The 26667-nt window shown below is 42.5% G+C and overlaps 1 protein-coding gene across 1 annotated transcript in view; it reads right to left on the minus strand.

Annotated features, from left to right (window-relative positions):
• Positions 1-26391, minus strand: part of rtn4r (reticulon 4 receptor) — a 100205-nt gene extending 73814 nt beyond the window's left edge. Inside the window, exon 1 of the mRNA XM_081365485.1 lies at positions 25909-26391. Coding sequence (XP_081221611.1) covers positions 25909-25930 — 22 coding nt within the window. The 5' untranslated portion in view covers positions 25931-26391. The remainder of the gene's footprint in view (positions 1-25908) is intronic.
• Positions 26392-26667: the final 276 nt, after the last annotated feature.

Raw genomic sequence — 26667 nt, forward strand, 5'->3', positions numbered from 1 at the left:
AGACATATAAACAACATTAAAAGCTTGATTTTCTTCACAGCTGCCTGAGGAACGATGCTGGCTATTTAAAAAATAAATAAATATGTCAAATCCATCCACAAAGCTGTTTAGACATGATAAGAATGAAATGGATTCTTTCTATAATAATTCTACTTTGAATGACAATGGAAGATTGTTCACATGCAGAAAATGAGCTGCTGACAGTGGATGTCTCTCGTTCTCTGATGTTGATTATTGAAATAATTGTGTTTCTTGGAGACTTGAACAGACAATTAAACAGAAAGTGAAACGCCAACATACCTTTATTTTGTCAGTACATTTAGAAGAATGGATGACCTTCGACACACTCTGAGTTAAAAAACAAACTAACAAAAACATATTCTAAAGCTCACATGACTGGGCCAGCTTCCTTTTGTGACGTGTGGACAAACAATGTCATTCACTGTTGGAAAATCCATAAACCTGTACCAATGGCAAGTTTTAAGAGACAGATCTATAACCTGTCCTGCCACCACGTCCTCGACTGCCCTCGTGAGACGTAAGCGATTGGCGATAACATTATCATGGACATTCCACCAGGGAGAGTATGGTCACATTTAATTTGTCATGTTATGGTATACATACAATAATAGTCTGCACAAACCACACCAAGACCTGTCAATTACTGTCTGGGATACGGTCACACACACGCGCACACACGCATTTTTTGATTTTTTAGTACTTAAATATATATATATATTTTCTGCCAGAGGTCCTGGCTTGTATCTTGTATCTGTATCTTGTTCAGATACATGGCATGATGGATTCGATCAAACACCAACAGATAAAAAATCAAAACCTGACAGCCTGTGCTAGAAATCTTATAACGGGCCATGTTTGGATCTTCCAACAGGACAGTGATCCAAAAACAAACATCAAAATCCAAACAAAAATGGGTCACTGAGCACAAAACCAAGCTTCTGCCATGACCATCCCAGTCCCGGACATGAACCCTATAGAAAATGAGGAAACTGAAACTGAAGAGAAGAAGCGCCAACATGGATCTGGGAATCTGAAGGATCTGGAGAGATTCTGTATGGAGGAATGGTCTCTGTTCTCCAAACTCATCCGGCATTATAGGAGAAGGCTGTTATCTTGGCAAAAGGAGGTTGCAAAAAATATTTAATAAAAGGGGGCAATAATTGTTCCCAATGTGTTGTTCCCCCCCATGCAGATTTATTTTTTACAGCCATCTTTGATCATATTTACCAAGGGGGCAAATAATTCTGACCAGCACTGTATATTAGTGCTGTCAATCAAAAAAAAAAAAAAAAAAAAAAAAAAAAAACCACTTAACCACATATTTTTAATTAATGGTGATCACATTCATTGAAATGATGAAACATTCAACATAACATCAGGAACATGTAATAAGAAAGTCAATGTGGTCAATTTTGATTTCTTGTTGACTTTAACATCCGTACCCTTATCGACTGCTTCTGCTGCCCCTACATCGCTCCCTTTCACCCCGCTTGCAGTGGATTTGAAAGCCAAGCACTGGATTTATCGAGCTGTTTTTGACCCCATTAGAGGTTTGAGAAGAGCTGAGTGATTTCACCTCCCCTCTCCGGCTATGTGGATATAATCTGCTAATTACTGGAAGTCTACGTGATGTTTTTCAACCCTGCAGTTATCTGGCTTTTTTATTTAATTTTTTTATCTGCATGTGTGTGTTTCATTAAAAAAGACTTTTGAAGTAGCATCTGATGATGTGTTCAGAGAGTTCATTAATGGAATAAAACATGCCAGTGTTTCATTTATTAGATGTTTGTCATGTTTTTCTTCGGCTTAATGTTACTTTTGTAAATGAGTTGTCGTTTACTGTCTTTTTACTTGAATGTATTTCTTGCACATTTACTGTTGCACATGATCTCAGTATTCAATAGTAAATATTGAATATTTCCCAAATTGTCTGGGCTACACAATGATCAGTTTTTGGGATTGACACCGGATTTACTTACAGGTGTGAGTCTTGAAATGTCCCGTTCACACAGCAACTCACAGTATCGTCTCAAATACCGTCTGTATGAATGTGCAACGGGAGCCAGGCTCATATTCTCTAACCAGTAACCCTATAGCGACAGTGGCAAAAGTAATATCAAAGATGGCGACATCCATTAAACTGAAACTTTAAACTCTGAAACTTTGTCTTATCACTTTTGACACAACATAAGTCCAATCGAGCTGCGAGTTCATCCGTCAAATCTTCATTATCCGACAGCAGCTTTTATATCTGGATGGAGAGCGGTGCATATGAGTCTGACGGGAGCAGTGACTGGATTTTAAACCTTCAGATGACACACAGCTCATATATCCATATATCCATCCATCCATCCATCCATTCATCCATCGCCATCCATGAAAATGTAGGGGTGTGGATTTGGTTATAGAACGCGGTTGTCACTCCCGTAAATAACTGCAATGTGTGTGAACGTAACCATATTAAGGACTCAAATACAGGACTGACAAGCGTATTCTGCTGCTGTGTGAACGTTACTCTTAACTCTTAAGGCCCGTTCACACCAAGGACGATAACTATAAAGATAACGATAAAGATATAATTCTAAAAATCGTTCTCCATATTAAAGAATAACAGAGTTCACACCACAACTATAACGATAAAGATATGAGGAACGATATCGTTGGGATCACTTTCAGAACGATTTTTTTCCAGCAGTCGAACGATAAAACACTGACAGCCAATCAGAATTCATTCTAATTTAAAGGTCTCGCGCATTTAAAATGGATCTGGATCATCCGGGCGCGCGCGTGCTTAGAATAAAAAGACCGTTATCGGTCGCTGGTGTGGACACATATATAGTTATCTTTATCGTTATCTTTATAGTTATCGTGCTTGGTGTGAACGGGCCTTTACTCTATGCCAGTTGGTTCATTTGCATGTATTTTAAGACACTTTAGCTATTTATTTAAGTTGATGCTTAAATAAACTCCATTAAGTCTTATGAACTATGAAAGACCAACTTCAAACTAGGGCTGGGCGATACAGCCAAAAATATTATTATACAATATCGATATTTATTTACGATATTAATGGGGAAGGAAATGCTTTCCACATATTTGTTAGACCTTTAGAATGAATGTAAACATGTAAACTTACTTGTTCATAATTAAACTCCAGAGAGTAGCTATACCTTTTAATTTAGGGCCCAATGCAATCCATTTTATTTTTCCCTAAATTCTGATTACCATTTTATTTTTTTATTTTATGATTTAACACAGTTTATATAAGCTTTAACAATTTAATCAAGCTTTTAAAATGTAATCAACTGAAAATACAACAATACATTTACATCGGAAAAATAAGATGCTGCACAACAGAACTGTATAAATTTAAAACATGAATAAAAAATATATTGGTTGTATGTTATTCCTTAGAAATAATCATATTATTTTTACTCTGAGGAGGACATTTTAGTATACAGTAGTGATATATTTCTGTCATAATTTCTTGAAGTGAAACCGAACTTTTATTTTGATGGGTTGTCGTGAAGATCTTTCAATCTTAGGCCCTGTTTCCACCTGGTATTAAGAAGCGTTTTGGTTGATCGAATCACAAGTGGCCGACGCACACAGGTGTAAACGGGTCTAAAACGTTTTGAGTTTGTCCACTTTCAACCACTTCCAGAGGTAGTCGAAAAAGCATTCGACCGGATTGCTTTCGTAGTGTAAATGCAAATGTGGTCGAGTGTATTCAAACAGCCACAAAAGACCGCCTACTCTCCGCCTACTGACTTAATGCCTAAACATTACAGGAAGAGCGCTAGCCAGACGGGATTTAAACTTTGTCGTCTGAAGACCCAAGTTTGGTTTGAAGATGAAAAACGTACCGAGCACAATGTTCTCGCACCGTTCCTTATTCAGCGTGTGATCTTGCGAAAGCTGCTGCTCTCTGTGTTTTACGTCGTCTCCTTTCATGTTCATATGTAAATTGTTAACTGTAATTGTTAAAGCTTATTTTGTCCAGTAGATCGAAAGAACTGAAAAAGCCAATACATACATTTACATAGACCCTCCCCTTGAAAAAATCAGGAGAGAAGTGCTTGAAAGTGGACAAAAGAGACGAATTAAAACACCAGATGTAAACGGGAATGTGTCTCCCTCTTCTACTTGTGATCCGATCGACTAAAACGCATCTTAATACCAGGTGCAAACAGAGCCTTAGTTTCAGTTTCAGTGTGTATTTGATGGTAGTTTTTCTCAAATGAAATGGTGAAAAGCTTGTGAAGTGACTCTCAAAGCAGCTGTGGAGATGAAGTTCATGTGTTCATGTCCTCATATGTTGAGACAGCAGATGCTGAAAACACAGTGAGCATCACATGTGAGTTTGTGTTTCAGACGAAACCGTGACGTTCATTCACACAGAGACACACAGAAATCACTTATTAGTGTCATGCACTGACTAGCTGTTGTCGCGTTTATATGTGCTGCGTGATAGGCTGTCAGATTGATCCATATCGAGTAAAAATGTCCAAGCTTATCATTGTTATCGACATAGACTTTATCGTGATCTCGATATGATATTGTTTATCGCCCAGCCCTACTTCAATGCCACAAGTTTCCTCATATTACACACACACACACACACACACACACACACACACACTTAATCTATGTACATAAAGTATAGTGTGCCTGTTAAAATTATTTTCAAGTTTATTTTGCAAACCAGGTCAGAATCAAAGTGTATTTTATCTAATACGCAGGTCACTTTCAGCTTGACATTATGTCCCACTGGTTCTCAGTAAGCAAGACTTCACAATCGAACCTCACATTCAAGGAGCAGACATTAGTTTCTGAGATTCTTTACAAACTGGGAAACAATGTGTTTTTAATTCGTGTGGGGATAAGGGCATAAGGTCATAAAGTCTAGTTCTGTTTCTAGCTCATTTTGTGTGCAGCAAAGAGCACAGCCTGTCCGTGTGTGCCTGTACGTGTCTGTACCTGTCTGTCTCTGCGCCCAGGCCGTGTTCGTGGAGTCTGTGCACTGTCAAGGCTTTTCTTGGTTCAAGGCTGGTGACAGTAGACAGCTTTTCCACTGTGCATTCTCTATTTAATGAAAGATAGAATTTTAGTTGACTGTTTTGTGCAGAATTTCCAATGTATGGTTGGTTCTATAGGCTCTAATAAGTAACAAATCAGCCTGAGCAACCACTCAAAACATCCTAGCAACAGCATATCAGCACTAACAACCACCAAGATACACTAACCACTACCTAGCAACCATCCGGAAAATCATAGCAACACTAAGTCCGTGTGTCCACGTTGTACAAGTAGAATGTGACGGTTGGTCAGTGTTGGTTTGGCCCGCCCCTCATCCACTGTGATTGGACGGCTGGGTAAAAGGTTACAGTGATAAGTACTGCACTTTATCCAAAGTTACCCAACTCCCGGCGACTGGTAAAATAACACTGAGCACTCAGCGTGAAATAGACGCTCAGCGCCTCGTCATGCTGCTGGCATTTTGAAAACATGGCGTTCCCACTGAAAACAACTGGAAAAAAATTAAAAACGTTCCATTTTAAAAAAATACTATAGCCTCAGGAAAAAAAAAAAAAACGCTTTTGTGGACACACGGCCTAAAAAACAACCACCCAGAACATCCTAGAAACAGCATAGCAGTTCTATCAACCACACAAAGCTTCGTAACCCCATAAAGCACGCTAGCAAGCGCATAGCAGCCCTAACAACCACCCATAATACCCTAAAAACTACCTAGCAACCAACCTGCACATCCTAGAATCAGCATAGCAGCTCTATCAACCACACAAAACTCCCTAATAACCACTTAGCAACAGCATAACAGTTCTAACAAATACCAAGAATACCCTAACAACTACCTAGCAACCACCCAAAACAGCAACAGCATAGCAGCCCTAAGAACCACCCAGAATACCCTAACAACTACCTAGCAACCACCCAGAACATCCTAGAAACAGCATAGCAGCTCCATCAACATACAAAACTCCCTATCAACCACTTATCAACCAACCAAAGCAGCAACAGCATAGCAGCCCTAACAACCACCCAGAATACTCTAACAACTACCAAGCAACCACCCAAAACAGCAACAGTGTAGCAGCCCTAACAACCACCCAGTATGCCCTAACAACTACCAAGCAACCACCCAAAACAGCAACAGTGTAGCAGCCCTAACAACCACCCAGAATACCCAAACTACCAAGCAACCACCCAGAACATCCTAGAAACAGCACAGCAGCTCCATCCACCACACAAAACTCCCTAACAACCACTTAGCAACAGCATAGCAGCCCTAACAACCACTTAGCAACCACCCAAAACAGCAACAGCATACAAGCCCTAACAGCCACTTACCACTTAGCAACCACCAGAACACCCTAGCAACAGCAGAGCAGCAATAACAACCTCCCAAAACACCCTAGAATAGTGTTTGTGGGTTTTGCATAGGCCTAGAAAAGAAAGTTTTCTTTAGTTTTCTTCAGAAACTTGGAATTGTTTTAACTTTTAGAGTTAGATTTTTCATTATTTTTCATTCAATCTTATGTCTATACTGATACATTTGAAATTGCCCAGAAAACTCTATTGTCATGCACCAGCATATTTGCACTGAGTTCATCTCATTCACTTCCCACAAGCAACCTAAGTGAACAGTGTCTGAAAAATCACCCATAACAATGATGCCATTAGTACTATCAAGGTGGTTATCTCCGTAATAGTGTGTAAGTCATTTGCTCGGATCCAGTGAAACATCCATGTTGTTTCTCACTGTCAGACGTTGCCTTCTCATCTGCCACGATTCGGTCCTCTCCAACCAGACAAATGACGTTCTGAATATCTTTTCCCATGCAGGCCTGACTCCTAATGTAGATACATTGCTTGTTTCAAACTATACTTATGATGAAATACAAGATATTTTGTCTTCTATTCTGTTTCACACTTTTTTGTTGTTTCATTTTATTAGTGTTTTTTCCTCCGATGGGTATATCAGCCATTCACTTTCTGCCTTTGTTTCTGTCTAGCCATCCGTCTGTCTCTCTCTCTCTGTCGATCTGTCTGTGATTCTTTTTCTATCTTACTCATTGATTTTTCTTTCCTCAAAGGAAAACAAAAATGTCTAAGATGAGCAATACTTGCACATCTGAATTTTATAAAGAAGTGTAAAATGAATCAGTATTGTTTGCTGTTCTAGAAAAAAAAAAAAAAAACTCTTTATAAGGGGCTTCTTCTCCAAAGAAGCTTTGGAGAATGTTTTTTTCCCCCATCTAAAGAGATATACTTATTTAAAGCCGGAAGAAAGAAGCAGAAAAGATAAACACAGTCTTTCTTTGTCCATATTTGATTAAATTCCCAGTGTTATTGAGCAGTATCAGTTAACACAGAAAGAATCAATATCAGTGTGATACGCTAAGGTTTTATGTGATATCTCAAGTGAGTTTGTTTAGCATTTGAAACGCATGCTAGTCTCCGATCCAGACAAGAGCCAATTCTTTTGCAACAACAGTCTAATGTAAAATGATACTGTGGTTGACTGTGCCTTATCTCCACTGCATCCTTGAGCTCCAGATTAATATTTTTCTGTCATGAAAACTCTTGGAGTGTTTGTCCTGGTAATGGACGTGTGACAGTGTTGATATGTTTGGTCTTGGCAGAATAGATCTGCTAAACTATTCAACAATATTACACATCTGCTTGCACTGGCATCATTGTATGAGATTTGAACTGAGCTGGACGATGACATTACTGTTTCTCCAGAGCAGCTGTATAGATAAATTGACTAAATTAATAACTTTTTAACAACAGAAATAAATCAACACTGAACATACTTAAGCTGGAAAATGACACTATTTTCTTCTAGAGCTGCTGTACAGCCAAAACAAACTTTATTTTCCTGTTATCACCGTAAAGCTGCTTTGAAACAATCTGTATTGTTAAAAGTGCTATAGAAATAAAGGTGACTTGACACTGCTGCTGCTGCTGCTGAGCAAATACAAGCCTTGCTACAGCCAATACATACGTGCCATGCTGCTGTGAGCAAGTAAGACATGCTGCTACTGTACAATATAGAGTACATGATGAATTACCCGTTGCAGATCTATACAGGTGGAGCTGGGGAAGGTGGAGGGTTACTGAAAGTGTGCTGCGACTGCTACAGATAATGCTGACCAGTATTTGAAGGTTGAGCAGCGAGCTCATTGGCTACTGATACAGCAGGAACCAATCAGCTGTGCCCTATAGAGAATGATGTGATTGCAAGCAGATTTGGGTTAGAGTTTCATGGCAGAACTTCATATATGGGTGAATCTCATTGGATAAAAAACGTCACCAAAACAAAAAGAAGACAAATAAGTAATTATATTTTGCATTGGTCCATTATGATTTTTTGGATAATATATATATATATATATATATATTTTTTTTTATGAGAATAAAACATGGAAAATAATTTCCCCCACAAATTCAGATTATTGTAATACACAGATGAAGATTATGTAAGGGTTATTATGCCCGACGAGGCGTTGCCTCCGCCGAAGTCCATTAATACCTGACAATAGACACCTCGAAGGGCATTAACCCGCTTATACCATGGTCACTTGCCAAATAACACATTTTTAAAACATTAGTTTATATTTTAATTAGTTTTACAATAGAAATCTAAAGTTTTTACAAACAATAACTTGTTTCCCTGGTTACGCCTGACGGTTTATTTACTAGGTGTCCTCTATCACTTTTTAATGGACACCCTGCAGCCAATCAGAATCGAGTATTCACCCAGACCATGGTATAAGAATAAATAAACAAATGGTTATTCTCATTAGATTCACAGTACTGTAATATAATTATCTGATCATTTTAATATTTATAATAATTCGTTTTTTATCAATAAAGTAATTAAAGTTTATTATTATTTTATTATAGTTTTTTGTATTACATAAATGCATATGTATATATATATATATATATATATAATGTGTGTGTGTATGTATGTATGTATGTCCTAAAAACAGACTAGATTTTCTTTATGAAACATTTTTTTATTAATTTTTATTGTGATTGTGGTGTGATACTGTATGATCCAAATGTGTCCTTGAGAAGTTTTAAACATATTTATACACTTGTAAAACTGTTTCCACTTTACCCATTATCTAGTGGGTTATTTTCCAAAGTCAGTTTTGCTTTGACTAGGCAAATATAAATGTACACACACTGTGGCCCTCTAATTCTATTAGATTTAATGAAAATCCTCAAAACCAGATGAATAAATCTATATCATAACGACCTTCTGTCAAAGTCTGAATCCAAAGCCTTGCGGCTCTCACACTCTAATAGTACTGATTTCTAAGAGATATGCTAAAAGATTGTCACTAATGGATCTATGGTGTTAAAGGTCTGAAAAAAATCCCGGTTGCCTGAGTGATAAAGAGAAAAAGGTGACAGCGAGCAGAGAGAAACAGAGTGTAAAGGTGGCTGGATAGGAACAAACAAAGAAATGAGAAAAGAAAAAAAGATGAGACAGATGGACGAAAGAAGGAGGAACAACACTGACTTATCATCCAGACAAAGGCTCCAGTCATGCACCTAATTTAAGGTCGTCCTGTGCTCTGTCTAATTAACTATTTACCAGCTCATCCATCATGAACTCTATTCAGCTTCTTACAGAGACCTCCTCTCCAGATTAAAGGATAAATGTTTCATTACCATGGGCGTGTTCAGCTAAAAATGGTCGCTAGCTGTAGCGTTCATATTCGACTTTTGTAATGAGAAAATAAAAGACGTTGAACATGAATCACCATGATTTTTTTTCCTAAGAGTAGAGAATGGCCACCACAGCTTGAAAGAGAAGCACAGGCTCACTTGTTAGCTTAAAGCTTTATACGTGTTTGCTTTGAAAGGGAGAAAGTGGTGTTTGTCTGGAGATAGAGTCGTAGTTAATCCTCAGAGGGACGCTTTACTGCATGTCCACCTCTTGTCAATTACGCTGTAAGTTCCAAGGCACCGTGTTCACCGCAATTAGATCCTCCTCCCAGGCAATATCTGAAATACATTTACATATGATCGTTTATGCAGACTTTAATGCAGACAAAAGTTGTTGATCAAACAGTACTGTACCTGCCCAGGAGGAGCACTAATTAACAGAGCTGGACGGCACGATGTGTTCAGCGCAGGTAATGGAGAAAATGTGCCAATTTTGCTTTACCATTTATAGTGTGGTAGGTGTATTTATGAAGTTATCAGTATGCAGGCATATGCTTTATTTTACAAATGACAGTGAGGTACTACATGCAGTAATGCACAAAAACAAGGACACAGGATGAGGAGGATGATGTTTACAATAGTTTTTCACTTAAACAAGAAGTGAGAACTAACAAACTAGTTATGTCTACATTATTGGAATTATATGGAAGCTTGTTTCCGCCACTGAATAAAAAAATTAAAAAGGTAATTGTGACTTTTTATCTAAACATTCTAACTTTTTTTCTCGCAATTCAGAGTTTTTTTCTCTCAGAATTACGTGATATAAAGTCACAATTGTGTGTTATAAAGTCAGAATTGCAACAATCGCAACTGCAATTCTGTCAATTATGTCTCACAATTCTGACTTTTTTTTGCAATTGCAAGTTTATATCTCGCATTTCGGCAAAAAAAATGAGTTTTAGTCTTTTTCTATGCGTTTTTTCTCAGAATTGCGTGTATGCAGAATGATTTCTGAAGGATCATGTGATGCTGAAGACTGGAGTAATGATGCTGATTGCATCACAGGAATAAATTACATTTTAAAATAGATTACGATAGCAAACAGTCATTTTAAATTGTAATAAAAATGAAGTATTACTGTATGTCTGATAAAATAAATGCAGCCTTGGTGAGCATTATGGCGCTTTTCCACTGCATGGTTCGACTCGGCGCGGAACGGTTCGGCTCGCTTTGCTTTTCCACTGCGTGGTACGGCTCGGTTCGGCTCGGTACGGTTCGACTCGTTACGGCTCGGTTCGGCTCGCTTTAGCTCGTTTGCTTTTCCACTGCAGTTAGTACCGCTTCAAAGTGGGTGGGACTGATCGTTATATAGTTGCCGTCTCTACTACCATGACATCATATTAAATGCGAATTTTTCATTCCGTGTTTCCCCATTCGCTCCTCGGCAACCAACGAGAGGAACGTCTGCACCTCGTCCACTGACCACGATTCAGCCATTTCTTTTTTTGAAGTTTATACTCTTTTTTAGAAGCAAATACTTTGAAAACAGGTTGGCTGTTGTCTACTGGCTATTTAAATCTAGCGGGTTTAGTGTCTCGTGTTGTAAATACAATGACGCTGGTAGAGATGATTCTGTCTGACCAATCAGTGATCTCCAGTGTTTTCACGTCACATTTTAGTATCGGTACGGTACGCTTGGAACCTCAACAGAGGTGGTACCATTTAAAGGAGAACTCTGGTCAATTTTAACATTGAGCTCATTTTTTTGTACATTTGGAGTGCTGTCAATACAGAGAACAACGACAAAAATCGGTGTTGCCTACACCATGTTATCCTCTTTTTAAAATTTGCACCCTGTTGACTTCAATGGGGCAAGTACTAAACCTGCTTTTAGCCTCTTAACATCCTTGATGTGTCATTACAAGTGCACAGGTCATGTGAGTGATTCCTTCAGAGTGAACACGGTGAATCTGACTGCAGTAGATGTGAAAGATATGAATAAAAATGATGTTATTTAAGCCAGCGCTGTATTAAAAATACCGTCTCGGTTACATATGGTAACCCTCGTTCCCTGAGGGAGGGAACGGAGACGTACGTCGTGGTGAACGACGAATAGGAATCTCGCTAGAGAGGCCAATCTACTTCGAGTGAACTAAAACAAGCCAATGCACATTGGCGTGCAATCATTTGCATCAGCTGTGCAGCCTCGCAGCGCGGGTATTTAACGAGCAGCTGGTGTGATTGCACTTCAGTTTTTTGCTGAGGAGCCAAGCCTGAAAAAGCTGGTTGCCCCGGCGGGTAGCGGCAGATGTGGCGACGGGACGTACGTCTCCGTTCCCTCCCTCAGGGAACGAGGGTTACCATATGTAACCGAGACGTTCCCTATCGTTCGGTCACTACGACGTACGTCGTGGTGAACGACGAATAGGAATCCCTACCAAAGTGCCACAGCTGCTGCACCCCATCCAGCGCCCTGGGCAAGCCTCTACACCTTCTTGCCTGGAAGGACGATAGGAGAGGGCTTACCCAAGAGTATCCACACTGTTGTTCCGTGATAACCCATACAGTGAGATATTGGATAACACTGGGAAAGCGTGCCCGAACTGAGGGAGGGGAACGCTGCGGGAACCACATTCTTAAGAAGAGTTATGTGGGAAAACACATATGGACTAACCCAAGGGTTGTACTGCATATGAATAATGGGTGACTTAGCCCAAGGGAAAGACACGGGCTTCCGTTTAGGAGCAGCCGTGGAAGATATACACATATGGGATCCCTGTAGGGTCACACATATGGGACCCAGCCTAGACCCGGTTCTCAAGGATTCAGCGGATAAAGGCCTGGCACCGGACGCTCCGCCACATCCGGGCCGAGGGTGTTTGGAGGACTCGACAGGTTTTAACTCTGGAGCAATAAGGGTGCACAGTAGGGTGCAGCAAGCCGACAGAGCCGGTACTCTCAGTGCTTCTACCCGTTTAGGGTGAGAACACGGGAGGACACAGGCTCTACACGTAGGCTATAGTATCTAGCGAACGTGTTAGGTGTCGCCCAGCCCGCAGCTCTACAGATATCTGTTAGCGAGGAGCCACGTGCCAGCGCCCAGGAGGATGCAACGCCTCTCGTGGAGTGTGCATGCAACCTGAGCGGGCAGGGCACGCCTTGAGCTTCGTAAGCCAAGGCGATGGCATCCACTATCCAGTGGGCCATCCTCTGCTTGGAGACAGCCTTTCCCTTCTGCTGGCCTCCGTAACAGACAAAGAGCTGGTCTGAGGTCCTGACGCTTTGGGTTCTGTCCACGTACATACGCAGAGCGCGAACGGGACAGAGCAAAGCCAGGGCTGGGTCTGCCTCCTCCAGGGGCAGCGCTTGCAGGTTCACTACCTGATCTCTAAAGGGAGTGGTAGGAACCTTGGGCACATAGCCAGGCCGGGGTCTCAGTACAACATGGTTGTCACCCGGCCCGAACTCTAGGCACGATTCGTCGACCGAAAATGCTTGCAGGTCCCCTACCCTCTTGATCGAGGCCAGTGCAATCAGCAGCAAAGTCTTCAAGGAGAGAAGCTTTAAGTCTGCTGACTGCAAAGGCTCAAAGGGAGCATCCTGAAGTGCTCGGAGCACCAGGGAAAGGTCCCAAGAGGGTATGGAGGGGGGACGAGGAGGATTTAATCGTCTCGCCCCCCTAAGGAACCTGACGACCAGGTCGTGCTTTCCAACTGTTTTGCCATCTATGTGGTCATGATAGGCTGAAATAGCAGCAGCATGTACTTTAAGAGTGGAGGGAGACAGCCTTCGCTCCAACCCTTGCTGCAAGAAGGAAAGCACTGACCCTATCGAACATCTTCGGGGGTCCTCTCTGCGGGAGGAACACCACTCGACGAACAGGTTCCACTTCAAGGCGTACGCACGTCTCGTAGACGGTGCTAGCGCAGAAGTGATGGTGTTAAGTACCTCTGGGGGTAAGTCACCTAGAACCTCCGCGTCCCGTCCAGGGACCAGACATGGAGTTTCCAGAGGTCCGGACGCGGGTGCCAAAGGGTGCCCCGTCTCTGAGTCAGAAGATCCTTCCTCAGAGGAATGGGCCAGGGAGGGACTGACACGAGGAGCATGATCTCTGGGAACCAAGTCCGGGTGGGCCAATAGGGAGCCACCAGAAGGACCTGCTCCTCGTCCTCCCTGACTTTGCACAGTGTCTGTGCAAGTAGGCTCACTGGGGGAAATGCATATTTGCGGAGGCCCCGGGGCCAGCTGTGTGCCAGTGCATCCGTGCCGAGTGTTCCCTCGGTCAGGGAGTAAAACAACCGGCAGTGGGAGGTTTCTGAGGAGGCAAACAGGTCTACCTGAGCCTCTCCGAACACTCTCCAGATCAGCTGAACCACCTGGGGGTGGAGTCGCCATTCTCCCGGGAGCACAGCTCGTGATAGCTCGTCGGCCACACGGTTGAGCACACCGGGGACATACATGGCTCGAAGCGACCTCAGATGCTTCTGACTCCAAAGGAGGAGATGGCGGGCGAGTTGCGACATGCGACGGGAGCGTAGACCACCTTGACGGTTGATGTACGCAACGGTCGCAGTGTTGTCCGTACGGACCAGCACGTCTCTGCCCTGTAGCGGCCTTTTCAGGCGGCTCAAAGCGAGATGTACTGCTAGCAACTCGAGGCAGTTGATGTGCCACTGCAGTTGGGGGCCCGTCCACACCCCTGACACTGCATGCCCGTTGTACGTGGCACCCCAGCCGGTGGCAGAGGCATCTGTGAAAACCACAGCATGCCTGGACACCTGTTCCAAGGGGACTCCAGCCCGGAGGAACGAGGGGTCTGACCACGGACTGAAGGTCTGGCGGCACGCCGGTGTGATTGCCACCCGGTGAGTGCCGTGATGCCACGCCCATCTCGGGACTCGGCCGTGAAGCCAGTGCTGAAGCGGTCTCATATGGAGTAGGCCGAGCGGAGTTACCGCTGCTGCCGCTGCCATATGCCCCAGGAGCCTCTGAAAGAATTTCAGTGGGACCGCCGTCCTGCCCTTGAACATGTTCAAGCAGTTCAGCACCGACTGAGCGCGTTGCTCTGTGAGGCGCGCTGTCTGTGCGACCGAATCCAACTCCATACCAAGATAAGAGATCCTCTGCACAGGGGCGAGTTTGCTCTTCTCCCAGTTGACCTGAAGGCCCAGCTGGCTGAGGTGCCTGAGCACGAGGTCCCTGTGTTCGCATAACTGATCTCGAGAGTGTGCTAATATGAGCCAGTCGTCGAGATAGTTGAGAATGCGAACGCCCTGTTCTCTCATGGGAACAAGGGCCCCCTCCGTGACTTTCGTGAAGACACGGGGGGACAGGGCCAGCCCGAAGGGTAGGACCTTGTACTGATATGCTCGACCCTCGAACGCAAAGCGCAGAAACGGCCTGTGTCGAGGAAGAATCGAGACATGAAAGTACGCGTCCTTCAGGTCGATCGCTGCAAACCAATCTTGGGGACGGATGCATTCGAAAATGCGTTTCTGCGTGAGCATTTTGAACGGTAGCCTGTGAAGGCTCCGATTCAAAACTCGCAGGTCCAAGATCGGTCGTAACCCACCACCTTTCTTGGGTACAATGAAGTAGGGACTGTAGTGCCCTGACCTCATATCGGCTGGAGGGACCGGCTCTATCGCGTCCTTCGCCAGTAGGACTGCGATCTCCGCGCGCAAGACATGGGCATCGGCTGCTCTCACTGTAGTGGAGTGGATGGCCCGAAACTTGGGGGGACGCCGGGCGAACTGAATCGCATAGCCGAGCCTGATGGTCCGAATGAGCCAGCGAGACGGACTGGGGAGCGCTAGCCAGGCTCGCAGAGACCGTACAAGCGGGACCAAAGGGACCGTAGGCATACCCGGAGTGGGGCAGCGAGGTGGAACACAGGGGCTCGGCTCGGGAGGCTCTCTCTGGGAGGCGGCCCGTAGCGGAGTCTGAGTGTGCTGCGCAACACTTACCTGGTTCCACGAGGCGGGAGGTGCAGGAGACGGCTTGGTTGCGTTCTCGAGCTGCACACTGCTGCCTGCTGGCGATAGAAGAGGTGGATGAGAGTGGTAAGGATTCTCTCCCCCCACTGCTCTCCGGGCCCTCTTCGGACCCAGAGACGGAAGAAACTGCTCTTTTATTGAAATTTTGGGTACCGCTGGTTTTGAGGCCAGCGGCGGAACAAAAAGAAAAGGAAAACAAGGATTTTCCACCCGGCCCTCTTCCGGGGGATGGAGCGATGCCGTCATCGTCTCCTGGAGAGCAGTCCCTGCCATCTCTGGGTCGCCCGTCCTAGGGCCGCTTGCCCTTGGCCTTGCCGCCCTTCTTGGTGGGGTCCTGGACGGGCGGGGCGGACCGCCTGCGACTGGCTCCACGGCGCCGTTTGGATGGAGGCTGCTGCTGCGGCGCGGGAGCAGGGGCAGACGCAGGAGGCCGCCCTCGGCGACGAGCAGACTGAGGAGCCGCAGACGGAGGGGTGGAAGCAGCAGCTGGCCGCCGCGGCAGGATGTGACGGATGGCCTCAGTCTGCTTTTGTACAGCCGAGAACTGCTGGGCGAAGTTCTCGACCGCGTCGCCGAAGAGGCCGGTCTGGGACACGGGGGAGTTCAGAAACCGGAGCTTATCGGTCTCCCGCATGTCCGCCAGACACAGCCAGAGATGGCGTTCCTGGACCACCATGGTGGACATCGCACGACCCACCGACCGCGCGGTCACCTTCGTCGCACGAAGCGCGAGGTCCGTCGCGATACGAAGTTCCTGAAGAACTTGGGGATCATGACCACCCTCGTGCAGGTTCTTCAGTGCCTTGGCCTGATGAACCTGCAGCAACGCCATGGCGTGCACGGCAGAGGCAGCTTCCCCACAGGCCTTGTAAGCCTTGCCGGTTAAATCCGACGAGTACTTACAGGCCCGTGAAGGGAGACACGGTTCTCCGCGCCAAGTGGAGTTAGGGCACAGTTGCATAGCAACGGCCCGTTCCACTGGCGGGATGCGCGTGTATCCCTTAGCTGCCCCGCCATCAAGGGTGGTGAGGGAGGAGGAGCCACCGGAACGGTTTCTGGCAGTAAAAGGTGCCGTCCACGTCCCCGTAAGCTCCTCATGCACTTCCGGGAAGAAAGGCACTGGGGTGGGTTGCTGAGAACCAGCGCGCGCCACCCCGAGATACCAATCGTCCAACCTCGAGGGTTCGGGACACGGTGGAGGATTCCACACGAGCCCGACCCCGTTGGCGGCCCGGGAAAGCATGGCCATCATCTCCGGGTCCGTCTCAGGCACCGTTGACACCCCCGAAGGAGGCAACGGCGCCGAGTCGTCATCCGCAGAGAAGTCTGACCCACCCTCCGATGCAGCGATCGACATCTGATCCTCACAGGGAGCCCCAAAGGAGACAACCGGTACACACCGCGAGGATGGTCCAGCTCTCTCCAAAGGGGGCTCAACTGGCTGCGGAGCATGAGAGGGGTGAGGGCTCCTAGGGGGTTGGTTCCCCGAAGGAGCCGCGCTCACCGTGATCCTCAGGTCACCCATGTCGCTGCCCGAAGCCATCCTCTGAGGAGGATTGGATCGAGGCAGCGGCACGGGGACTCCGCCCCTTTGCAGGAACGTGAGTCTCGACCGCAGCTCCGCGATGGTCATCTTCCCACAATGGGTACATGACTCATCCACAAGCGCTGCCTCAGCGTGTTCAATGCCCAGACACACGAGGCAGCGCTTGTGACCATCCTGTGAGCCCAGGTAACGACCGCATCCAGAAACACACAGATAGAAAGTCATTTTTTTCTCTTTTGAAAAAGACGCTCTCTATCTGTGTAAGCTCTTTTAGGGACTGCTCTCACTGGTGCTGAAACACGCAGGGGAACAGTCACTGCGAACACAGACAGGAATGTGCACCTGTCTGTGCGCTGTCACTCTCTCTCTCGCAGGCAGGTCTTACCAGCTGTAAAAACAGCTTTTGAGCGCTCTGCTGGCGCACCTTACCAGCTGTTATAACAGCCCTTTTTTTTTTGCTCAATACCACAAAACAAAAAAGGACAGAAAGAGAAGAGAGAAGAGAGAAAGACTGCTCGCGCTGCCGTGCTGTAACGCCCGCACCGGGAAGGAGAGGTCCAGAAGGCTCGTTGATTTAGTAAATCACTCTCTGTAAGACGCATCGAAGTGCTTGGCTCCGAAGCAAAAGACTGAAGTGCAATCACACCAGCTGCTCGTTAAATACCCGCGCTGCGAGGCTGCACAGCTGATGCAAATGATTGCACGCCAATGTGCATTGGCTTGTTTTAGTTCACTCGAAGTAGATTGGCCTCTCTAGCGAGATTCCTATTCGTCGTTCACCACGACGTACGTCGTAGTGACCGAACGATAGGGAACTGTATTTACATCCTGTTTTCGGTCGAAGTCCATAGTAATCGATTGTCGAGTTCACGCGCATGATCATAGGTACTAAACCAATGCGCGTGAACTCGACAATCGATTACTATGGACTTCGACCGAAAACAGGAAGAAAATACAGGTATGTGCGCTGGCTGAAATAACATCATTTTTATTCATATCTTTCACATCTACTGCAGTCAGATTCACCGTGTTCACTCTGAAGGAATCACTCACATGACCTGTGCACTTGTAATGACACATCAAGGATGTTAAGAGGCTAAAAGCAGGTTTAGTACTTGCCCCATTGAAGTCAACAGGGTGCAAATTTTAAAAAGAGGATAACACGGTGTAGGCAACACCGATTTTTGTTGTTGTTCTCTGTATTGACAGCACTCCAAATGTACAAAAAAATGAGCTCAATGTTAAAATTGACCGGAGTTCTCCTTTAAAGCGAGCCAAAACGAGCCGTACCATATCGTACCATGCAGTGGAAATGCGCCATAAGTGAGCCGTACTGAACCGAGCCGTACCGTACCATGCAGTGGAAATGCGCCATAAGTGAGCCGTACTGAACCGAGCCGTACCATGCCAAAGCGTGCCGTACCGAACCGAGCCGTACCGTACCATGCAGTGGAAAAGCGCCATTAGAGACTTATTTAAAATAAATATAATTATTAACCACTAATAACCATTCCAAACTTCTGACAGTAGTGTGTGTGTGTGTGTGTGTGTGTGTGTGTGTGTGTGTGTATATATATATATATATATATGAAGAGTTCAGATGCAAAAGCCTCTTAAGTGCCATCTGAAATTTTCTTTTAGAATGATAATTTTTATCAAGCTCATATATTTAAGTTCAATAATTTCACTTAAATGGCGATGCAAATTACCTATTAATTGTCATTTAAGTGAAATTACTTAACTTAAATATACAAGCTTTATAAAAATTATCATTCTAGAAGAAAATTTCAGATGGCACTTGGAGGCTTTTGCATCTGAACTCTTCATATATATATATATATATATATATATATATATATATATATATATATATATATATATACAGACAAACACGCACATATTCACAGTACACACATATGATGTAAAATGATATAAAATTACACATACTGTGATTTTGATCATACTGCCCTATAATGCAGGAAATATCAAATATTTTTTTACCCAGAATAATAATGTTTGGAACTCTGATATTAAAAACTGCACAATGAATTTTCATAAAATGGTCCACACCCATTACAACGATCCTAAAAGATTTAATTTCTCCTCGATTTCAATTTGAAATCACGCAAAAGTTATTCCAGTTTCATTCCACGCTATAGCTCAAAGCATTTTAATAGTCAAAAGCTGCATAAAATGAGAAGTTACAGCAGCTGGAAACGTGATTTCATACCTGCAACTATGACTTTTAAGCTTATTTTGCTAACAATAACTTCAAATTTAACAATATCTTCATTTTGTCATTCACAAGACATCCTGTGTCGATGAAAGACTGCAAAGCATCATTAAACTGCGTCTCTGAAAGGTCACTCGATTGATGCGGTTCGGTCATTCGGTTGAACACAGAGCTTGTCTGATGCAATATGTGAGATTACCTGGATAAATGAACCTATTGCAGTGGATTCAGTTCATTTAGAGGGATTTGATGAGTCTCTCACCACGCCTGTAATACTTTTCCCACTATATGCGATGGAATTATTTATTAATTTTTAAGAAAGATTGAATTCACAAATGTTGCATAACGCAGCATCAGCCACATACAGCTTTGACAGTTTGAAGCCTACAAGATACAGGAAGCTGATATTTTCAGTATTCTTATTATATTATTCAATGTGTTTCCATCATCCTGGAATCCATTGAATTACATAATGTGTCAGGGACAAACCCACACGAAATTTGCTCTAAGGTTGCTCTTTCATAGCTCATGAGACTTAAGTTAAACATATTTTGAGAATCCCATTATGTATCAGCGACATCCCTCCTAAAATCCTAAAAGAAATACAAAATAGACACAATTAGAGTTAATTGATAACACACAGTTTGAGTATAGAGCAATAAAATCAAAGCCGCACAATATTTTGGGGATATTTCATTTTATTTTATCAATCAATAAATTCCACTAGAAACAAACCTTGTTGTATTATTTTAATTTAATACTGTGAAGCTGCTTTGATACAATCTGTATTGTGAAAAGCGCTATACAAATATACTTGACTTGACTTGACTTGACTTGACTTGACTTGACTTGACTTGACTTGACTTGACAATGTTGAAATCTCATTAAAATACAATCTCATTTTGAGATATTTTTGAGATCAGTTCAGAAACTCACACATGTGAGATTTTTGTTTTCTCTCAAAATCTGAGATACAGGAGCAAAACTCTATTTGATCTTTCTTTTGAGAGAAGATATTTTATTTCCTTCAGGAAGTCACCAAAGTGAAAGGCATATGCATATTGGTTTTATGTTTGGTAACATGTTGTATATTCTCATAGCTGTTGTTGTTTTTCTATGAAAATATACCTACATATAATTAATGTATTCCCCATTATATTTATTCTCAAAATTTGAGAATATATTTGTGGGGGTGTTTTAAAATGAGGAGGCAGAGTATGTATGTATGTATGTATGTATGTATGTATGTATGTATGTATGTATAATATATATATATATATATATATATATATATATATATATATATATATATATATATATATGTGTGTGTGTGTGTGTGTGTGTGTGTGTATATATACAGTGAGGAAAATAAGTATTTGAACACCCTGCTATTTTGCAAGTTCTCCCACTTAGAAATCATGGAGGGGTCTGAAATTGTCATCGTAGGTGCATGTCCACTGTGAGAGACATAATCTAAAAAAAAAAAAAATCCAGAAATCACAATGTATGATTTTTTAACTATTTATTTGTATGATACAGCTGCAAATAAGTATTTGAACACCTGAGAAAATCAATGTTAATATTTGAAAATCACGCAAATAATATTTGAAAATAATATTTGATGCTACCACCCCCATGCTTCATAAGGATGGTGTTCTTGGGATGGTACTCATCATTCTTCTTCCTCCAAACACGTTTAGTGGAATTATGACCAAAAAGTTCTATTTTGGTCTCATCTGACCACATGACTTTCTCCCATGACTCCTCTGGATCATCCAAATGGTCATTGGCAAACTTAAGACGGGCCTTGACATGTGCTGGTTTAAGCAGGGGAACCTTCCGTGCCATGCATGATTTCAAACCATGACGTCTTAGTGTATTACCAACAGTAACCTTGGAAACGGTGGTCCCAGCTCTTTTCAGGTCATTGACCAGCTCCTCCCGTGTAGTTCTGGGCTGATTTCTCACCTTTCTTAGGATCATTGAGACCCCACGGGGTGAGATCTTGCATGGAGCCCCAGTCCGAGGGAGATTGACAGTCATGTTTAGCTTCTTCCATTTTCTAATTATTGCTCCAACAGTGGACCTTTTTTCACCAAGCTGCTTGGCAATTTCCCAGTAGCCCTTTCCAGCCTTGTGGAGGTGTACAATTTTGTCTCTAGTGTCTTTGGACAGCTCTTTGGTCTTGGCCATGTTAGTAGTTGGATTCTTACTGATTGTATGGGGTGGACAGGTGTCTTTATGCAGCTAACGACCTCAAACAGGTGCATCTAATTTAGGATAATAAATGGAGTGGAGGTGGACATTTTAAAGGCAGACTAACAGGTCTTTGAGGGTCAGAATTCTAGCTGATAGACAGGTGTTCAAATACTTATTTGCAGCTGTATCATACAAATAAATAGTTAAAAAATCATATATTGTGATTTCTGGATTTTTTTTTTTTTTTAGATTATGTCTCTCACAGTGGACATGCACCTACGATGACAATTTCAGACCCCTCCATGATTTCCAAGTGGGAGAACTTGCAAAATAGCAGGGTGTTCAAATACTTATTTTCCTCACTGTATATATATGTGTGTGTGTGTGTGTGTGTGTGTGTGTGTGTGTGTATTAAATTACCTATACTATACTTTTAATTATGAATATACTAATTTCCTTGTGTTAAATACAAGAAATATATTTTTATTTAAATTTAATTAAGAATAAAGACAATTAAAAACAATTAAAAATTAATTACAAATCTATTTAATTGAACAAATAACACTTATTCTAACTACACAGTATAAATGGCAGTTGAAAATCCAGGCTGACTTGATTGGTTGACTGTGATAATTTCGAAATTAAACAGACGCACACATCATTGCAATTGAAAAAATATATATCGCACAGCCCTACTGTGATGTTTGAAATCCCAGCACTATCCACAACATAGCTAGCATGATTCATCCTGTCAACCCATGCGACTTCATAACAGCTGATCCTCTTTCTTTACACCTGCGAGTAGCAGATGAAGCTCTGTATCAGAGAGACCTCTCAGCAGAATGAGTCTCCTTCCAACAGAGCGCTCTCTGAGAGTCTGCCATGTATTCTGATCATCCTCATCATTTGGTTGGATAATAGAAGACTAGAGTGTAAATGACTTGTTTGCCGTCTGTGTAAATGTATGGGTTCTGAAGAGGGTCTGGTTGAGAGTGACAGTCTGAAGGAAAGTTATTAGACAAAGCCTTATTCTGAAAGCTCACCACAGTGAATTAGCTTCCCCCGTTTCTGCTGGAGAGCTGCAGGCTGGAATGTTTTCCGCAGTTTAAATACGTTTTCTGATGGACTCGAGGAAAACTGCTTTTCTGCAACAATAACATCTTGGAGAAAAACGCTATTCTGACAAGCTTAAAACACACACACATCTCTGTTAACCATGTCTACTGACTGAAGTGCTTCTAACCATCTTCACCAGGTTTCCACTTTTGTCTTTGGTGTTGATTTGTATAATTTGCCACCTACTTTACAGAAAGATTACAACACAAATATATGCACATTCTTTCAAATTAAAATTCCTTAAAATTCTGTCATAATACTCACCCGTATGTCCCGTAAGTCATTCTAAGCCATTCTAATTCTCCTTCAGGCAAGAATCAATGGCATTGGTGTTAATGATATCAAACCTGCTGGGTTGTCTCAGAATGTGCCATATTTTAATTTGAAAGCAAGCACAAATTATATTTGTGAGTTTTAGCAGATGGGAAGATTTTCAGTGGATCATTTAGGTTTTTCTTTTTTTTTTTGGTTATGACTTTATGGTGTTTTTCGTCTTTATTTTGGAGCTTGACAGTCATGTCATCAGCAACTTGGGCATTAACTAATGGCTATTTTTATAATTGATTAATTGATCAATTATTTCTTTGACTAATCAGATAATGTTCAGATAAAATCAGATATTCTGCCAATGCACTGTGCAAGTCTATAAAAATAAAAAGATAGATGCGCACATAAGATCTAGCTACAATGCATATTACAATATAAAAACATACAATAAATATATATTTGTGTCAAGCCTTTTAAAGCCAGAAGTATTTCAATCAGTTAATTATGAGTCGGAAAACATTCATAATGCATTTTTTAAACAATTTTTTTTTTGTTCTACTGAAAAGATAACAGTTTGACGTGGGTGAGTAAATAATAAAGTATAATAAATAATAACAAAGGTTTTTCTACATACTATTGTTCACTCATTAATGAAATGAATCATATTTCTGCATAGGTGACTACAGCTTAAGAGGCAAAAAAAATCAGACAAACAAAGAGAATGAGAGAAAAAGCTTTCTGAGTGGGCTGTCACCACTCAACACCGTTTTGCTCTTGCTTTAATTACAGGATTCACAGCAAAAAAAAAAAAAAAAAAAAAAAAAACATGTCATTTATCATCCAAATACCAATACCTTCCCACAACACTGTACGGAAATGAAGACATCTTATTCATTTTCCTCTCTCTGCCCCAGCAAAACCATCTGCGCGACTAGACTACCCCTCTTTCTCATCCTTAACGCTCTCCGTCTCTCTATGATGGAATATTTAATGTGTTTTCAGTTCAATCAGGTTAGCTCAGCGAGACGGGAGGGGCCACGGAAACCCAATGGGTCTAAACAGTGAGAAGTACGTGACCACCTGGCATCCTAAACAACATCACAACTCCTGTGAGAAAGCACACCGTGAGGAAACACACAAGATGGGTCACGCATGAAACACTGCACTGCAACCTATTTTATTTTTACTTTAATTAATGCAATACCTTTTGCATTGTGGCAAAGAATGACACTAGAGTGCATTTCGCTTGGCGGATGAGAGTTGTGCAGTGAGCGGCTTCCATCCTTTGAGCTTTACGGATTTAGTCGCTGCTGTATATGGGTGGAGCACTGCTGTTTTTCAACACCTCCCAGAGCTTCTTGTGATGTGATCTTTAGTTAGATCTGCTCACGAACTCACAAGCACAACAACAAGCATCATCAAGTTATTTGTTAAATCCTAATTAGACCATGGATAATGCAGAACAAATGTGTTGCAACCACAGTGCCCTAATAAAGCTCTGCTGTCCTCTTTGGGTTGAAAACAGCAAAACAGGAAGCTGAACTAAACTCAAGTCTTTATGTTCTTGATTTCAGGTCCACGGACAGCGTCTTTCTGAATTACTGTCTGATGTAGAATATAAACCAAATGTGAGACTTAACACTGATACAACTCGATAGAATTAATTTAGTAAGTAAATGCGTGATCCCCTTGACATGTTCGTCAATAAATGCAAGGGCAAACTAAAGAATATTACACTGAAAATACCTTTTTGGTTTTACTATTTTGTAATAAGTGAATGAAATTGATTTATCTATAACAGATGTCTTGAGCCGAACATTCTCATGTTTAGATATATATATAAGCTCAATTCTAATGATTAAAGTCAGCATATCCATTCACATCATGCTAATTCTACTTGTTTGCCACTTGTTTTATGTAGCATGTACGCAGTTGCATAGGATGCTGATAATGAAAACGTTCAAGATGTTAGATGAGCGTCCCTTACTGGTACTGAATGTGCTAACATACCTATTGTAGCATAGGAGATTCGTTTGATAACTATAATAATATTATAGATCAAATCAAATACCACCATAGATCGCAAAACAGCATCAACAGAACTGTACGCGCCACTGTCAATTTCAACAACAACTATTTCCAATCCTCATTCGCTCCATTCATTGTCCAGCCCTACGTAATTAAATATTCGGGTGTAAAAGCCAATGGCCACTCCCCCAAACACCATATGCAAATAAGTAGACAGGACCGCAGCTGAAACAACTCAAAATGACACAGTTTGTATATTTTAAACCCCTTTCTTATTGCTCATTACTAGTAAAACGTTTTCAAAAAAAACGTGAAAAAAAAAAAGATTTACTTCACTCTTCTTAGAGAAGAGTCTCGTCTCCGGTAGGAAAATACTAACCAACCTCAACCATGCATGAACCTATTCAGGTACACCCAAGCTCGCGCGGGCCTTCATGAACGCGCATTAACGAGTTGAGAAACATGCATAACTGCACGAGCCATAGCAATTGTGGTTCCTACTGACAGACTATTTTCAGTGGGACAGACCGACGTGTCAAACTAGGATGCTTTAAAAACGAAGTGTACGGAAGCAGAAAATGATCGTTTTCTGTGGAGAGTTCTGAATATATGACCAAACCGATTCAATAACAATGTTCCGGCATACAAGCAGCCTTTTCGTCCGTGACAGACATTTGGGGATGCGCGCGGCGTAGTGTAAATGCGGCAGTTAAAATATATGTAGCCTTTATGAAATAAACAATAACGAATTCAACAAATATAACTTTTTAAAAATGATTTCCGTGACTTACCCTCAACAATTAAAGTCTTCATGTTTTATGAATATATCCAGTAAATGAGTAATCCCAGAAAGAGGTCCCCGTTGGACTGGAGAAGACGGTGTTTTCCTCGCTGTGGTAAATTTTAATAATTTGCAAACCTCACGGAAGATGAACCACCATCATCCCTGTCGTTGAAACTTTAGCCGACGGTCGCCGGACAGGCGCGGGACGGAGAGCAGCGTCTCCCGGTGGTTCCTCTCTCAGTCATTTGGGCAGAGACACAATCACAGTAATATCCTAACTCAAATATCTGCTTCTGCTGAAGAGGACCAGCCCGGAGGAATGCCGAAACCTGGCGAAAGTCACACTGGAAGAGGATAAACTACTGTCTGGATGAATCCATATAGACTGTATGGCACATTTCCGGTGAAAGCAGAAGTATTCCAACGACCCGAGTGTCCGTGCAGCCGCGCGGGAGGAACGGGAAGAGGCTGTGGCGCCGTGCGTGTGTGTGTGTGTGTGTGTGTGTGTGAGAGAGAGAGAGAGAGAGAGAGAGAGAGAGAGAGAGAGAGAGAGAGAGAGAGAGAGAGAGAGAGAGAGAGAGAGAGAGAGAGAGAGATATGGGGGGTGGGGGCTAAGAGATGAATACGGGTCATTTTTGCAGACATTTTTATAAACACATCAACAAAAATGTAAGTAAAATTTTGATGAAAATTATAGCCTATGGATAAATCATTTTTTGTGCCTCCAGTTTAGGTCAAACCTTTTTTCCCTATATTCCCTTTCTAC

The sequence above is a fragment of the Scardinius erythrophthalmus genome (assembly GCF_964197995.2).
Source record: "Scardinius erythrophthalmus genome assembly, chromosome: 5".
Classification (NCBI taxonomy): domain Eukaryota; kingdom Metazoa; phylum Chordata; class Actinopteri; order Cypriniformes; family Leuciscidae; genus Scardinius; species Scardinius erythrophthalmus.